The 17252-nt window shown below is 37.2% G+C and overlaps 1 protein-coding gene across 3 annotated transcripts in view; it reads left to right on the forward strand.

Moving 5' to 3' along the window:
• The first annotated feature begins 1616 nt into the window (after positions 1-1616).
• rsu1 (Ras suppressor protein 1) overlaps positions 1617-17252 on the forward strand; it is a 32288-nt gene continuing 16652 nt past the window's right edge. The window contains exons 1-8 of one of the 3 annotated variants that reach the window (XM_084398502.1): positions 1617-1854; positions 3103-3214; positions 3449-3499; positions 7531-7651; positions 10523-10641; positions 12441-12523; positions 13094-13208; positions 16345-16477. In XM_084398502.1, coding sequence (XP_084254628.1) covers positions 1837-1854; positions 3103-3214; positions 3449-3499; positions 7531-7651; positions 10523-10641; positions 12441-12523; positions 13094-13208; positions 16345-16477 — 752 coding nt within the window. In that variant the 5' untranslated portion in view covers positions 1617-1836. Of the gene's footprint in view, positions 1855-2810; positions 2978-3102; positions 3215-3448; positions 3500-7530; positions 7652-10522; positions 10642-12440; positions 12524-13093; positions 13209-16344; positions 16478-17252 lie in introns of those variants that run through there. The other 2 variants (XM_084398504.1, XM_084398503.1) reach the window with 2 other exon arrangements.

The raw sequence follows: 17252 nt of genomic DNA on the forward strand, positions 1-17252 counted from the left end.
GTTCTTATGTAATTGTGTGGTGAAGGCAGTGCTTTTTTTCAGTCAGTAAAGATGTTTTAAATCATTGTATCTCATTGCTGTCACCTGAGCCATTAAAAATATCTCTTCTGTGTTTTTTTAAACATGCATACTTGCACTCCTTTCAAAAGCTGTGAATGTTTTTTAAGTGTTAAATATCGTTTGATATCCACAGCTTCTCCCTGGACTTCATCCAGATTTAAAGCCTGATGCATTATACTTTACACACACAACACAGAGAGAGGCTAAGGGTGACAATGAAAGCTGTCTGAGGAAGAAACAGACAGTGCTAATGGGTCTGTCTGCTCTGTAGAGGGAGACAGGCCTCAGCTTTCTTCATGCAATGCTTCTATACAGAGAAAGCAAACAAACATTTCATCTAATCTTTCATTTCTTCCTTCTGAACGCTGCAAAATACTCCCGTCAAGGTTAAAGAAAAGTGTCTGATCAACAGAAAAACAGAGCTTTGAGACATTACCATCTGGTATTAAGGCCTTTCTCACGATGTTCACAAACATTTTATAATGGTTTTCCCTTAACCTAACAAGGTCAAAGTTCATGAGAAGCTCTGTGTTTAAAAAAATGTGTTGACCTTGGAAATATTGCAAGAAAATGGCCTCAGGAGACCATTACTGCAATGAGGGATTTATATTTTCTGGTTATATTTCCACAAATAAAAATGGATTTTAAGGAAAATAAAGGATTTTAAGGATTATTAAGATAACCATATATATATATGTGTGTGTGTATTTGTATACATGTTGAATTTTTGGTGATTTTCTGAATGTTAGGATTTGTTGTGAGTGTTTTAGAATCATTAATAGGTGTTATTTTCATTATTCAAAATATAATTATCCATTCATTATACATTATAATATAGTATTTTATTATTATTTTGGGGTTAAATGTTTGTACATGTTCTTGACAGGTCTTTGTGACGTTTACCCTTTTATAACTAATTGTATTTCGAATAATTACATTTTTAATATGATAAAAGATTTATGATGGTAACAAAATTACTGATATTAAGGTCATATATCAGAATAGTGCAGATGGATAAAATAATGTGTATTCATTTTATATTCTAACAAAAAATATATATTAATTTTCAATGATCAACCAATGTTCCCTATTTAAAAAATAAAAAAAACAATTGACAAACCATAAAATCCACATTCATTCTGGACATACAACAGCTCATATTGACTAATATGCTGGTGGTCTTCTCTGCTGTATACAGTTCCTCAGGGACATATTTTGAGACCACCTCATAAATCAAAGAGCAGATCACTCAGACATCCACACATTCCCACCTCACTGCCCACTTTTGTCAAGTGTCAGTGCTAGCTCCTTTATGTAGATTCTAATAAAGTACACACCTCCCCGTGCCCTCATGCCATGTCTGAATGCGTCCGCTGTCCATTGGCTTCTGGCCGAGGGTGTTGGTTAAAGATTTTACAACATAAACAAGCTTTGCCCCTGGAATCCAGAACTCCCGCTCTGCAAAGCAAAGTTCAACCACGCTGAGGCATCTGTTGCCACTCACCAAATATAATCAAGCCTATAAATAGAGCCACTGTTTGTCAGTCCCCAATAGACATGATCAACCCTGCAAGAACCAGACACAGACCGAGAGACAGGCAAAGGAAGGACCGAGCCCAGACCAAGATCCAGTCTGTTGATGGTTCCACCTGGGACCACAGGAACCCAAAGGAAAAGAGAAGTGTATCCATACCTCTGCCTCATGCTAGTGTTCTGCAGGAGGAGGAGACAGAGAAGACTCATATTGCTCTTCCACCTTGTGTAGACGTCTAAACAATGTGTCTCTCTTGGAAGGTAGGTGATAGCCGGGGATCTGGGCGATAGACAACAGCTGCCCTCTCCAAGACACCTGCTGGATTCACTAATGTTGCATTATTCAGATGGATGGATATTTTGAGGGGAAAGTGCTCTTTGCAACAGAGTTCCATATATATATATAATTGTAAAGTATTTCAGTATTTATACACGTTGGATGTTGGTAGCATGTCTTGTAAGGGATTTTCTCGATGTTAATTAATTATTTTAAAATCATTAAAAACTCAAAAGTATATATATCATTCATATAACATTCAGAAAATCAGAAAATGACAAAAATTCAACATGTACAAATGTATATATATAAATTCAACATTATATATATATATATATATACATAAGAGAAAGAAAATATATTCCATTCTTTGTTACCCAAAAACATGAAGTGCATTAAATATTACATTATGTCAGGGTTACATTACATGTGTGTGTGTTTGGATATGTTCTTAACAGGCTTTTGTGAGATTTACCCTTTTATAACACTAATTTTAAATGAATTGCTTTTAATACAAATGTGAATAAAATAATACAAGATTAAAATAAAATAAGTCTATACCTCATTTAAAAACTATATCTATAATTATTCTATATAAATCATTCATTTTGTCATTGCCTTCAGATATGCCTATACAAGTTTCTATAGGCTATACTATTGTAAGTAATTTATTGTTCTAAACAGACAGGTTAATAGCTAGCATTTATAACCAGAAACAAGTCAAACATTATTTTTGCGTGCGCGCGTCGATAGAATACCTTCCCGTCTCTCCTACATTTTCATTGATGGATACGCACTGTTTCAGCGGCGCGCGTTCTGATTGGACATTTGTGTTCCTTTTTTCAACGGTTCCACTGACTCTCTGGCAGCTGATTGGACAATGGAACATAATTCTGCCTGACATTCTTTTCCTTTCTCTCGACCCCGGAAATACCCTTTTAAGGAAGGAATGCGAGACTTTTACAGACATACTATCAACTTCCGGTTGGGTGTGAGCGACTGTCTTGCTTTAAAAAGATCTGGTTTTACTGCCCGTAGGGCCTGGATATTTGTTGTCTGTTTTTCCTTCATGCTTGCGTATTTTCCATACAGTTAGGTAAATACTGAGTAAGTTCTTTATCTGATTTTAATGACTAGATTTGAACCACGATTTGAGGCCAAAGTGGCAAAACTCAATTCGGAAGATTCTCTGCTTGTATTCGGTTCTTTTATTGGTTAATCTTCTCTTGTAGAAAATGTCAAAGTCCCTAAAAAAGATAGTGGAGGAGAGTCGTGAAAAGAATATCCCGGAGGTGGATATGTGTGACAGAGGAATATCAAACTTGGTGGATATTCCTGGATTGTGTGAGTCTGCTACAGTTTCTTTACAAGTTTAAAGTTTTATATTGTGCTAATGTTAATAAACTTTATGCTAATGTTAATTAGTTTTGTTTACACTGTAAATATGCGGCTGTCATAGTATGTAGTGTCTATTTACAAAATATGATGGCTGTAGGAGATTAGTGGCGTCATCACGTTGACGTCATCATGCAATGACATCAAGCAAACGTGTCTTTTTTAATTATTTTTATTTTGTAGTCACCTTGTCCAACATAACCCAACTGGTCCTGAGCCACAACAAGCTGAGTGGTAAGTTCTTGTCTCAAGAGAATTCTCTTTTTGTGTTTTATTTTTGCTTTTAATACATAATTATATTTACAGATAATGCATTACGTCTTTGAGAGATGGTACACGTTCTGTAAGTTTTATAGCACGGCTGTTTCCAAGTTGGAGTTAGTAATGGTTACTAAGGCAAATCTCTGGGTCTTTTGGAATTGCAACTTATTTCCCCAAGTAGAAATCCAATAGGAAACAAACAACCAGGTAGAAAGTAATAAAGTTCCAAATGATAGGGGAGTCCCTATGTGATTTGTTGATTTTTTGGAATTAAATCAGATAAATTAGTATTTGCTTGATTTATTTTCTATGCTTTTGTTGCTGTTAATTAAGTTGATTTAATTTTTAAGTGCAGTGTAGTAAACTTTTATAGCACAAGTGTAATATTACATTGGACATGACAGGTTCATGAAGGCTGTAGAACTGGTTAACTCCACTAGAGGGCTGTCTTGTCTTTGTTGATCACTGGTTGTTTGATTTTAGGTTCTGCTCAGTTTAAGTATCACAATAATAGATAGTGAACAATAGTAGCATATTATGTAAAGTTAATCTTCATTGCAATTTGTGAACATTTTCACACTTTTTTCTTTTAAATGTGAGTTTAATAATAATCTTTGTAAGCTGAGAGTTATTAGGAGAAATAATATGTTTGAATCTTGTTTTCCCCACCCACATAATCTTTGGGTCCATGGTAAATCGCCCCTAAGCCATGTTCACTCTCATCTGATCTGAACAGGAAGAGTTTGGTTGGGGATTTGTTTGTTTATGCAGGATATCGTTTCCCATAATCTCCATGAAGATCCCAGAGTGATAATGCACATTTCTGTCAGGTACCGTCTGAAGTAATGATCAAAGCCTTTTAATATGATTTATAAGATTTGAAGATGAGGAAATGACTCATTCCGTTACGGGTCACACCGCTTGTCTGAGGCTGATTAAATGAGGGAGAAAGTGAAACTTTATGGATACACAGTGGGGTCCAAAAGCCTGAGACCACAAGCAAAATGCTTTATATTATATTATATTATATTATATTATATTATATTATATTATATTATATTATATCATATTATATTATATTATATTATATTATATCATATTATATTATATTATATTATGTTATATTATATAATTATAATTTGCTAGAAATGATAAAAGCCTTTTAATATGGTTAAGATTTGAAGAGAAAATGACTCATTCCGTTACAGGTCACATCGCTTGTCTTTAGCTGGATTAAATGAGGGAGAAAATTAAACTTTATGGATACAAAGTGCGGTCTAATAGCCTGAGACCACTAGAAAAATGCTTCTATTTTGCTTTTAAAAAATAAATGTGAAATGAATTAAATTTATATTAAGAAAATTATTATATTATATTATAAATAATATAATATAATAATTAAATCTATAAATCTGAATAATCTATGTAGTCATAAATATGAATAAATGACTTCACAATATATATATTTTTAAATCACTATCTTAACTTTTTAGGTTTAAAAACAAACAAACTGATTTTTACTTTGTTCCTGGACTTCATTGTATAGAAATAGGAGATAGTGTATTTTTATACCCTTTTTCCCCCCTGTGTATTCCACACCACTCTGCATTTTCTCCTCTGTTCCTCTCCTCTCTCTCATCCTGCCTACTTAAAGAGCAGAGACAGGGAATCTGCCATCTTTTGAACTTTTCAGGGTAGTCAGGAATTACAGTGACATTTGGAACCCTTTCATTAGTGGCTCATGAGTAAAGCAGGGCTGCTGTTCGGCCCGGTCAGGCATCAGCTCAGGTAATGAGACCGAGAGGAGAGAGGGGGAAACCTTTCTGCTCCATATAGCCGTGTACTCTTTGTCCTATTACCATCAGCATTTTCTGCCTGTTTTAAAGGCTCAAATAGGGCACACACACACACACACACACTGTTTAAACGTGTTTACAAGCAGTTTTGTACTTGCAACTTGTGCATAAAAAATTAAAAATTTCAAGCAAGAAAAGCCAGCAGAAGAACAGTCTGTAGCGCTGTTAGAGTCCTGTCTGTGGTTTAAGAAGATAAAGTGTGGATGTCTGGTAGAGGCATGTGTCTTAAGGGTGGAAAAGGCAGAACGGATCGATCTTGTGTGTCATTTGGAGACGAGTAGAGGGACCCTGACATGGGGCTCAGAGTTCAGTGTCCTGCAGGGTCTCTTGGTACGTTTACACGTCCGATGAGACACTGGGAAACAAATCGTATGTTTCAAGTATCTTTCATAGGTGAAAAGGTCAGAGGATTGATGCAAAAATTGGGAATTGAAGGGTCCAACTGAAACTTACTCCGCTAGCATGGACACTATTTTTTTATGTCTAAAATGTACATTTCTGTAACACTTTTACTGTTATAGCTTTCAAACACAAATTATATAGCTGTATGTATGTATGTATGTATGCTTAATAACTTTTCAAAGTATTTTAACATTTGTTTGACAGACCAAAATGGATTTTTTTTTATTATTCGCTATGTGTGTCTATATAATAAATTTGTATAAAAATAATAAATATAATAAATTAATAAATTTGCTAGTATTTAAATATGATATAATATCTCAAAATGACCAAAAATAAAGCAGTTAGTCTCTAATTTGAATGTACATAATAATAATAATAATAATAATAATTTGTGTTTTTATTAACATGCACATGTATTGAATAGGGCTGTGAGAATGTACACAATGTACTGATTTCATAACATTTGGTACATATTAGGGATGTAACGATACCCTCATGTCACGATTCGATACATATCACGATACTGAACTCACGATGCGATATTATTGCGATACTCCAAGACCATGTGGTAAAAGCTTAACAAAAAATGTAGGTGATTAAAATGCTAAATTTGATATTACATTGAGAAATGTAAATGAATAGGCTTGGTCTTGGTGCTGGTAACCCAATGCACAGGACAATGGTGACACCAGAATACAAATATTGATGATTCTGAAGCTGAAAATACAGAATTATTTTAGACAAACATGCTTGCAGATATATTTAAAATAATGTAGGCCACTTTTTACTGGTAACATAATTATTATATATTATATTCAACATTATATATAGTAGTTTAATGTAGTACTGACACAACTCTGAAAACTTTTTATTTTGGGTGAACTATCCACGATACATATTGTTGCATTTTTGTATTGTGACACAATATATTGTTACATATACTATTAAATAATTGTTGTATTAATAATTATTATTTTAATATTGTTATATTGTTACAAAGGAACATGGGTTTCACTTAACAATAAACATTCATTAATAACAAATTAATTTATTAATAATAATAATAAATAGTAGTAGTGGAAGTAGTATTAAATGAATCTGCTATTAGTGAACGTTGATTATAAAGCGATCCCTATGTTTCTTAGCAAGGGCTGTGAGAGCGTGTGCATTCATGCTTGTGTTTCCTTGTTGGATTTCTGAATTGTTTGTGTGACGGCTGAATCATTTGTTCCCCTGTGTCTGGCGCGGGGCAGCTCTCGTTGATCTCTCTGGAGGTATTCGTGTCATGCTGTTTGTGTAAACCTCTCCCACCTCCCCTCCTCCGTAATGAGGGGCCATTGATCAGCCAGTAATCGGATAGAGCGCCTGTTCGGCCCATCGATCTCTGTCGACAGCTGGAGGGGGCAGGAGGGGGGAGGGGTGCTGCCGATGATCCGTTATGCTAAGGCCTCCATCATTAAAGTGTCAAATCTATCGCTGGGGGAGGGACCCATAATTGAGCCATCAGAGACGGAACGGGACGTCTGTCTGCTGACTCTGATAATTAGCCGTTAAACCTTCGGCCTCTGTTCGTTAGACCTCATCTCTCGTTTGGGAATGCTTTACCTTGAGGATTGTATTGGTGATTATAATACAGTCAATTGAAACGCTTTGATTGATTGAGATTGATGATACCTGCAGAATGGAAGTTGTTCTTGTTTATTAGTTTATGCTTACCATCTCTCTCTCTCTTTTTTTTTTCAGGTGTGCCTCCTAACATTGCAGACCTGAAGAACTTGGAGGTGTTGAACATGTTTAATAACCAGATTGAGGAGCTTCCAACTCAGATCAGTAGCCTTCAGAAACTGAAACATCTGAACCTTGGGTTAGTCTGATGCGTCATCGTTTCTTGTCTGGGTTTTGTCTGTTGTCTATTATACTTTAATTTCTTCTCCTCTTGTATCCACTTGTGTCTTTTCTTCTCTTTTCTTCAAATCTTCCTGTCTCTTCTCTTGTGTTCCCGTCTGTTCTCTTCTCTCATCTCTCCTCTTGTCTCTCTTCTCTTGTCGTCTCATCTCTTCTCATATTTTCGTCTTGGTTTTTCACACCTCCCCTTTTCTTTCCTCTTGTCTAGTGGCTCTGATCTCCTCTCCTCTCGTCTTTTCTTTTTTCATCTCTTCTCAACTTGTTTGGTCTCTTCTTGTCTCGTCTCTTTTCAACTTTTCACTCCTTTGTGTTGTTTTGTGTTATGCCTTTTGTTTTGTTTCATCTCTTCTTCTATCTCCTCTCCTTTCCCCTCCTCTCATCTCTTTTTGTTTCTTCTTTTGCCTCTTATACTTTCACTTCTCCTCCTTTTGTATCCTTTTATTTATTTTCTTCTCTTGTCTCTTCTCTTGTTCACGTCTGTTCACTTCTTGCCTTATCTCTCAACTTGTCTTCTTTATTTTTCCCTCATTTTGCTTTTTGTTTCTTTTGTATCTTCTTCTATCACCTCTCTTTCCCCCTTTTTGCCCCTCTTGTCTCTTATAATTCATATCTTCTCCTCTCATATCCTCTGTCTCTTTTCTTCTCTCGTTTCGACTCTTCTTATCTCTTCTCTTGTGTTCATGTCTGTTCACTTCTTGTCTTATTTTTCTTCTTGACTTTTTTTTCTGTCTCATCTCCTCTCATATTATCCGTCTTGGTTTTTCACTCCTCGCTTTCCTTCCTTTCCCTTCCTCTTGTATCTCCTCGTCTTGTCTTGTCTCCTCTGCTCGAATATAGTATTTTCTCCTTCCGTCTCCACTGTAATTTCCAAAAATCTGCTAATTTCTGGGTCAGAAATCATTCCCAAAGATCATGTCTGCATTAACGGCATCAATAATTTCATATTGAGGAGGATCATTCTAGTATATGTTGTTGATCAGACACTGTTATCTCCTGGTTATCCAAGCATATCTGGTTTAGGAATGGTTGTCAATCCTTTTTTGTGAGGTTAAGAAGCCTTGACAGTGGCAGTGCAGCTGTCTTCCTCTGTTCTTCTTCCTCTCTGACTCTCTTCATCCCTGGTCATCTGGTCATCCCCTGGTGTTTAGAGCCCACCTGAGCCCCACCCGAATCCCAAGGGTTCTCCTTCTCCTCCGAGGGCGGAGCCTCCTCAATGTCACGCAGGATTAAAGCACGGCACAATCTGCCCCGCGTCTGACTCCACACATTTTCATCGATTTGCTGTCAGACGCACCATTTTCTACACATAATCTTGAAAACATAAGCCGGCTTGTTGTATTCCCGGCCGCTACTCTCGACTCAAACGTGAGGATGTGTGTGTGAGCGTGCGGCCGCCCGTTATCCTGATCTCATTTGTCAAAACAATTCCCCTTCTTGTGTAATTGCTTCGCAAACATGTGGTGGAATCAATTTGTTTGTTTCTTTAAAATCTGTTGCTAAAGTTTCATTGTCTTCATGGCAACCAAGTGTCATTTGAAAGCGAGAATGAAAGAGACGGAGCGCAGACGCTTAAATAAGCAAGAGTTAATCAGCATCTGATTTGGGCGCCCCTCGCTCTCTCTTGCTCTCTCCCGTGTTTTATCCACGGCGTCGGGCACCTTGAGCCTTTCTAATTTCAGATTCCATGTTCTCTGTCGGAAGTTTTCAGCCAAAATTTAATTCGCTACCTTTCAAGGGCAAATATGATTTTAACATTTACAGACTCAACATATTTTTAATATTGGTGAGGCTAGCTGAACATTCAGCTTTCATTAAGAAATACCTTGAGTTTTTATATATATAAAAAGTCGTGTCTAAATGTCTGAAACCATTGAAAATCTGGTTTTCACATATGAAATAAGTCTCTACTCATCAAGGATGCATTTATTTGATCAAAAATACAGTAATACAGTAATACAGTAATATTGTAAGTATTTTTACAATAATGAAAAATGTTTTCTATTTGAATGTATTTTAAAATATAATTTATTCCTGAGTTGGCAAAGTGAATATTTAGCATCATTACTCCTGTCTTTAGTCACATGATCCTTCAGAAATCATTCTAATTTGTTGATTTGATTCTGATTCTGATTATTATCATCTTTTCAGGATTCTTTGATAAATAGATAGTTCAAGAGAACAGCGTTTATTTGAAATCTTTTGCAACATTATAAATGCCTTTACTGTCACTTTTGATCAATTTAATGCATACTTGCTGAATAAAAGTATTAATTTCTTTTAAAATAATTCTGACCCCGAACTGGTAATGTCATTTAAATCTGTAAATAAAAATAAATAAAACTTTTTAGGAATTTTACCAATTAAAAACAAAGAAGGTTTATGACATAAAATCAATAAGACAAATCAGTCATTAATGCAAAAGGGGGACAAATGAAAAACAAAACCATTCTTAAATCTGTAAAAATAAAAATCAGGTCCTTTTTTTTTTTCTCAAATAGTTATGCTGAGAATATAATTGGTAAATGAGTAAAATTAAAAATGGAAGTGGTTTCAGTGGAAGTGGAACTCTTTTGGTTATAAATGTGAGAAGATCTGTTGAGTTGTGTTATAAATCTGAAATATCAATCAAAATCAGTGAGATGGATCTGTGCGCACTGCATGTCTCTGTCTCATGTCTTCAAGTAGGTCGGCTAAGGATTTTCAATGGGTTCCCCTGTGTCAAGAATTGACGGGTGTTTTATAAGTGTGTATCTGCTTGTGGACGTGCAGTGTCTGTTTTTTTTTTAAGCTGATGATTTGGTTAAAATGGCATTTTATGGTCTTTGTGTAGGATGAACAGGTTGAGCACTCTTCCACGAGGGTTCGGATCTCTTCCGGCGCTGGAGGTTCTGGATCTGACGTACAACAATCTGAACGAGTCCTCACTGCCTGGAAATTTCTTTTACCTCAGTAAGTCTGCAACACACACAATGTATTAGCAGTATAACCTGCATCAATCTTACTCATTTATAACAAAAGACTGACTGTTCATAGACCACTTGATGCATATTCCAAACTAAAATAAAAAGAAATGTAGAAAGGGGAAAGGGGAAAGCTATATTCTTATTGGCTGGCAATTTACAAGTGCCAGTTTATAACTTTGCACACTGCACATGCTTTTATTTTGTTTGCCTTAAAACAAAGTTGCATTTCCCAGTCAGGTTTAAAGGGATAGTTTACCCTTAAATGAAAATTAAGTCATTAATTTCTAATTGCTATTCACTGCCATTATAAGTGCGAGCGGGATTTTTTTTTTTAATTCTCATTTTGTGGTCCGTAAAAGAAAGAAGGTCATACGGGATTAGAACAACACCAGGGTGAGTAAATTATGACTTAACTTTCATTTTAGGGTGAACTATCCCTTTAAGGCCCTGATATACTCATGGTGAAGTTCTTTTTCGTTCTTCGCTAAGGGCTAAAAAGAAGTTCAAAATGCGTGACCAGTAGTATACTGTTAGCGAAAGTTCGGACACCACCCTCACTGCTTTCTGACCTCGATGGATTGAACAGAAGAAATGAACCGAAGATGATTTCCACGCCAAAGAAGGCGGAGCCTCAGAGCACACCTATTTTGTTCACAATTACATCACACCAGTTCGTTTCTTGATTGAGCTTGAAGTTTATCAGGGAATTTTAAAAGCAACATTTATGATAAGATTTGACTAATGCTTAGAGATATAGCCTAAAAAACAATGTTGATAACAGTGTTGGAGATTTCAGTCTTTCCTCATTAGATTATAAGGAAAGAAAATGGTGTCACCAAAATGGTCATCAAGTGAAATTAATGACTATTATTTTTGACTACAATGTCAACAGGTTTTTAGTAATGTCCACTTGCATTCTCAATAATTATTGTGGGATTATTGATTTCAGAGTCACTTAAACGAGAAAGAATTGTGGTTGGTTGCTGAAATAACACGGGTTCCTGTCAATAGTTCTTTGCCAGAATAAGCTGCAATGAGGACCAGACTACCTACTAACAATATGCTAACAAAATAACTGTTAACTTCATCATCTAATCCTCATCAGTCCAATCAGCTGGTCCCGTCAGAGGATACTGATGAGCAGTGATGGGCTCTAATAACCTGTTATTTTAATGGCAGCCACATAATGAAAGCACCATCTTAACATTAATCAAGGTCTCTGATCTCTAACACACACACACACACATACACACACACACACACACACACACACACACACACACACACACACACACACACACACACACACACACACACACACACACACACAAACCACTATTTATAAGTGCTGTTTGGAGAGTGGCTGTCATATCGGCTGTGATACTGACATTGACTTCTAAAGCAAGTTGAAATAGATATGATTGTGATGCTTTTGCTTTAACGTCGGATGGTCAGGAAGTGGGTGGGGCCACTAATTAAAAAAAAGACTTTTTAAAAATCTCAGATATAGATTATCAAAATATTTGTTAGTTGTGGCCCTATTTGTGTAGGATTTTAAAACGATTTTTATTCAGAAAATTATTTACATGTTTATTTAATTGGTTATTGCTTTTCTGAACATTTGCAGTGTGTATTTGATGCTTTTTGTCGATCTGTTGATATTGTGTGTGTGCTTGGGTGTAAGATTGTAGCCATGCTGTATCAATCAGAGATGACCATTTCTATTGATCAGTGTTTGCAATACTCCTCTAACACACACACACACACTTCTCTCTCTCATTTCAGCCACCCTGCGGGCGCTCTATCTCAGTGACAACGATTTTGAGGTTTTGCCCCCAGACATCGGCAAGCTGGCCAAGCTACAGATAGTGAGTAATTTATCTAAATTCCCTCTGAAATCAATTGCTTTTGTGGCGGTGCTCTGTGCCGTGTGTGTTGGATTTATTCTCCGCAGTGTGTGTTCTTTATCAAACGTGGTGAGAGGTGATTTAGAGGCTGATCTTCACCCCTGTGCTCGCTAGGATCAAACTCAATGCAGGGTCACAGTCCCATAAAACAGCTAATAATTACAACTTTAAACTTAAAAATAAAATTCAACTATTTTGGTTTGGTGTTGCGTTAAAATATGGGTGTAATTACACCCATGATTTTTATAATACAAGTGTTAGTATATTAAATGGTGCATTCATGTGACATGCTGTCAGTTACCACAGAGAATAATTTTGACTTGTCCTGCAGTTTATAGGAGTGTACAGTAATGCATTTACAATGGAAGTCTATGGGACAAGAAGACATTGCACCAGAAACATAGTTTCAAAAGTACAGCTATTTATATAAATCATGCTCTGTAAGACCGGGGACATTTATTAAGAAAGCAAATAAGGTAAATTATAAACCTTTTGTCCCTTTCTAATTCCTCTGTCTCTCTCTTTTTTCAGTTGAGTTTGAGGGACAATGACCTCATCTCTCTACCCAAAGAGATCGGGGATCTGGCTCAGCTGAAAGAACTTCACATTCAAGGAAACAGACTCACTGTACTGCCTCCTGAACTTGGTAAGACATGAACATGTCCATGTTCCTGGACCAACATCCTTTATATATTCCTATTAACCAACCAAAGCCTGGCCTTAAAACTGGAGTGTAGTGGCTGATGGATAGGAATGCAAACTAATACACACCCTCCTCAACCAATAAAACATCCACACTTACACTTCCAGACACAGCTGTGCATTAGGGTGACCACCATGCTGGACAGTCTCGAAATTGTGAGCTTTGTACTGCATCGTGCAAGACATAAGCAGTGTCCCACATTTAAATTATGTCTTTATTGGTTTTTTCCCCCTGAAATTACAATACCACAATACAAAAAAAAAACAACAAAAAAAAACACAATCACATCTACTGTCCTGCAACAGAGCAGTGACCAGGTGGTCACCCTCCTGTGCATTCTAATTGGCTACAGATTTGTCATCTCTAATGTGATTGGCTGGAAGCTCTGAGTTGGATCACACCTCAGAGTGGTACAGCTGGGGTCAACCCAGGTCGAACTGCTCTCTACCTGAGTGACTTCACTTTGGGAAAACCTCCACATACACACACAGCAACTGCCCTTTTGACAGTAGTTTTTCCTCCTCTCTTGTTCCATTCCAACAGTTTAATTTATGATTCTAGTGTACCGGTATTCCAGCATTATATCAGCACTCACCTTAAGTGTCATATAAATGTCGTGTGAAGGGTAAGTAGACAAGTTCGCAATTATTTTTTAAACATTTAAAGAATTGGCCATTTTTTCGGCTTGAATTTGTGAGGTGTATGTGTTTGAAACAAGCAACAATTGCAAAATTGATGCTAGCAACTGCATCCCAACACCCTCAACCACTCACTAGCACCATGACTGAGAGGTCTGCACAGGAAAATAGCACTGAAATTGTCTTTGAATTTTTGTTTTATGACCTATGTAGTGTTTTGGCAATTGACAGTTGTTTATTGCCGTTCTAGGTGTGTGTGAACGCTCTGGTCAGCAGGTCTTTGTCCTGTGCACTCTGTAGGGGAGACTCTACACTCCCGTGTGTAGCTTATTAGGACCCCTCTGTCATGTCCCTGTAATCCCACTCCACAGACCAGCCTCGTTAAGATGTGTGTATGTGAGTGTGAGAGGAGAGCACAGCTAACAAGGAGCAACCAAGCGCACATTGCCAAGAGCAGGAAAGGAAAAGGAGAGGAGAAAAAGTGAGGGATTTGAATGAGTGTGCAAAGAGGACAGATAGACAGTCTTTACCATTCAGAACATCTCATGTGTAAAGCTGATGCTTTAAACTGTCTAAAATGTTTAAATGAAAAGAGGAAGAGGAGGGTGGAAATTGAACCTGGACCAGCAGACGTCTGCTCGACCAATGAGATCTGAGATAGTTGCACATATAGGACTGTAGTCTAGGTTTTTTAGGTTCAGGGCTGATTTACACCAACGGTCTTGTCTGACTGCGTTTGTGAGGTGTGGCATTGTGTGTCGGGGTCCAGGTTTAATTTCACCCCCTCTTTGACAGGCCGCTCAACACTTGCTAATCAGAAACTATTTAATTAGCCCCTTTGTGAGCTGAGATGAGCCACATTAGCACTTTGACCTGTACTGTTCCATCCGCACACTGTGAACCGGTTCTTTGCTGGTCTTGTGTCTTCACGTCTCATCTCGTCTCTTTTCTTCTCCTATCTTCTCTTCACTTCTGATCCTATTTTGTCATGTCTCTTCTTGTCTCATACCTTTTAAAAAAAAAACTATGATCTTCTCTTTTCATCTTGTTTCTTTTCTTGTTTTGTCTGGTCTCTTCTTTTTTCATCTCGTCTCATCTCCTTTCTCGTCTAATCTCCTCTTTTCTCGTCTCGTCTCGTCTCGTCTCGTCTCATCTTATCTTCTTGTCTCTTTCTCATAACTTCTCTTATCTCTTTCATGTTTGTCATTTTTTTCCTTCCCTCTCATCCAGTTTCATCTGGTCTCTTCTCTCTTATGTCACGTTTCATTTTTTTAGGTTTTTTTTGTCTGGTGTGATGTTTTTTCTGGTGTGTCTTCTCATGTCTTGCTTTGTCTTGATTCTTTTCTCTCATCTAATTTCATCTCATCGGGTCTCTTCTCTTCTCTCTCATTTGTCTCATTTCTTCTTGTTTTGACTCATTAGCTGCCTTCCATCTGACAGGGTCCCTATGCAGTGTTCACTGCTGCCTACTCCCTGAGCAGGGGACATCCATTGAAGTGGACTTCGCTGACAATAATCGTTCATCTGGAACTCCCTACATCATCATCTAAGAAAAGCAACGACGGGGTCGCGCAGATTATGATATAACATAAATATCGTAATATATTTTACTTTAAAATGCATCATATCAGTATCATATAATATACATATCCAAAACAAAGATTATGTATGACTATATTTATTACATGCACTACTTTTGCAGCTATTATTTGAAATAAAAAAATGACAGAGCCTCAGCTGCTTTTCAACACTTGCAACAAATGCAAACGTAAAATTCAGTGTCATAACCATTCATAAATTATTCTAGTTTGTATAACAACAAAATATTTATGAATACTCAAAAACCATGCGTAAACTCCTCTATTGCAGAGCCGTTGAAAAACTCAACGGAGGTACTCTGTCGATATTCCCTTATTCCCTATGTCGTTCGCAGTGCCCTCCGACCTGAACATGTTCGCTCCAATCGGATTGTAATCTCACTTAAGATGGCAGAGTACCCTATGAAGTCCACTTCGCAGTCCACTTATGGTCAAATGGAACGTTTGTTCCTCTTTTTTTTCTCTTTTCATTATATCCCATCTTGTATCCTCGTTTCTTTTTTTGTCTTGTTTCTTTTAATCTCATCTCATCTGATCTCTACATGTCTTATCTCATATTGTCTCTTCCTTGAGTCTTCCTCTCATCTCTTTTGTTTTCTTGTTGCTTCTTTTTCATTTTGTCTGGTCAGGTCTTTTATAATTTTTTCTTTCTTTGCTCATCTTGTCTCTCCTCATTTTTCCATCACACCATCTTATTGCATCTTATTGTCTTATCTCTTCGTGTATCTTCTCTTTTCTTGTCTCGTCTCCTTTCCTTGTTTGATTTTTACCTTCTCTTTCACTTTCCCTTTTGGTAAAAATGTCTAATTCCTCCTCCTCCTCCTCCTCTCTCTCTGTCTGTAGGTAACCTGGACCTGACAGGCCCAAAGCAGGTGTTTAAGGCTGAGAATAACTCCTGGGTGATTCCCATAGCAGACCAGTTCCAGTTGGGCATCTCTCATGTCTTTGAGTACATCCGCTCCGAGACCTACAAGTAGTAAGTAAATCTCTCCATCCCTCTGTGCTGTCAAACATCCAGGAACATGTGCTGTGAATCTGAGTGACACAATAGAGATAGTATCTCGATGGTTAGGGATCCTACTCCTAGCTGCTTGCACAAAGGTTGAAGGTTCGGTCCCTAAAAGTAGTGACCGAGACTGATCATCTCGCCTACCTCCAGGTTTAAAAACTCTTCAACACCTGCATCATTCACTAAAGAATCATTGGGGTGTTTGCTTGACGTATTGCTCAGCCCGCAGTCAGATGTGCCAGTGTTCATTTTTAATAGCCTAAAGGCCAGCGGGCGGCCCTGCTCCGCTCTTGATGCATCGGATGCTACAACTCCAGTCTGTAAAACACGATGCTAGTCGTGGAACTCGTATTAGATCAAACGCACATCAGCAGACCTGATTCAGACAGACTCGATGGGTCTTTAACTAAGAGAAATGTCCTGAAATGTCTTGCTAAATGCAAAGTATAAATTTAGTCCCTCTATACAGGCCAGTTTTATTGTGGCACATATTTTTCTGGAACAACCCTTAGGATGGTGATGAAAGAGAGGAAAGGTGCAGTTCTCTTATTATTTCAGGATCTGATGATTTAATGCACAATCAAACTAATTAAAATGAAAGCTCGAGGCGTTACCCTAAAAGTCTTGTCGCTCTCTCTCTCTCTCTCTCTTATCTCGCATTCCTCTTACATACTACAAAATATTCGGCAAAAAATGATTTATTTGCCTTAGTTTGAAACAGAGTGACTTTTTGCATCGGGTG

Source organism: Rutilus rutilus (assembly GCF_951802725.1).
Source record: "Rutilus rutilus genome assembly, chromosome: 24".
In the NCBI taxonomy this organism is placed as follows: domain Eukaryota; kingdom Metazoa; phylum Chordata; class Actinopteri; order Cypriniformes; family Leuciscidae; genus Rutilus; species Rutilus rutilus.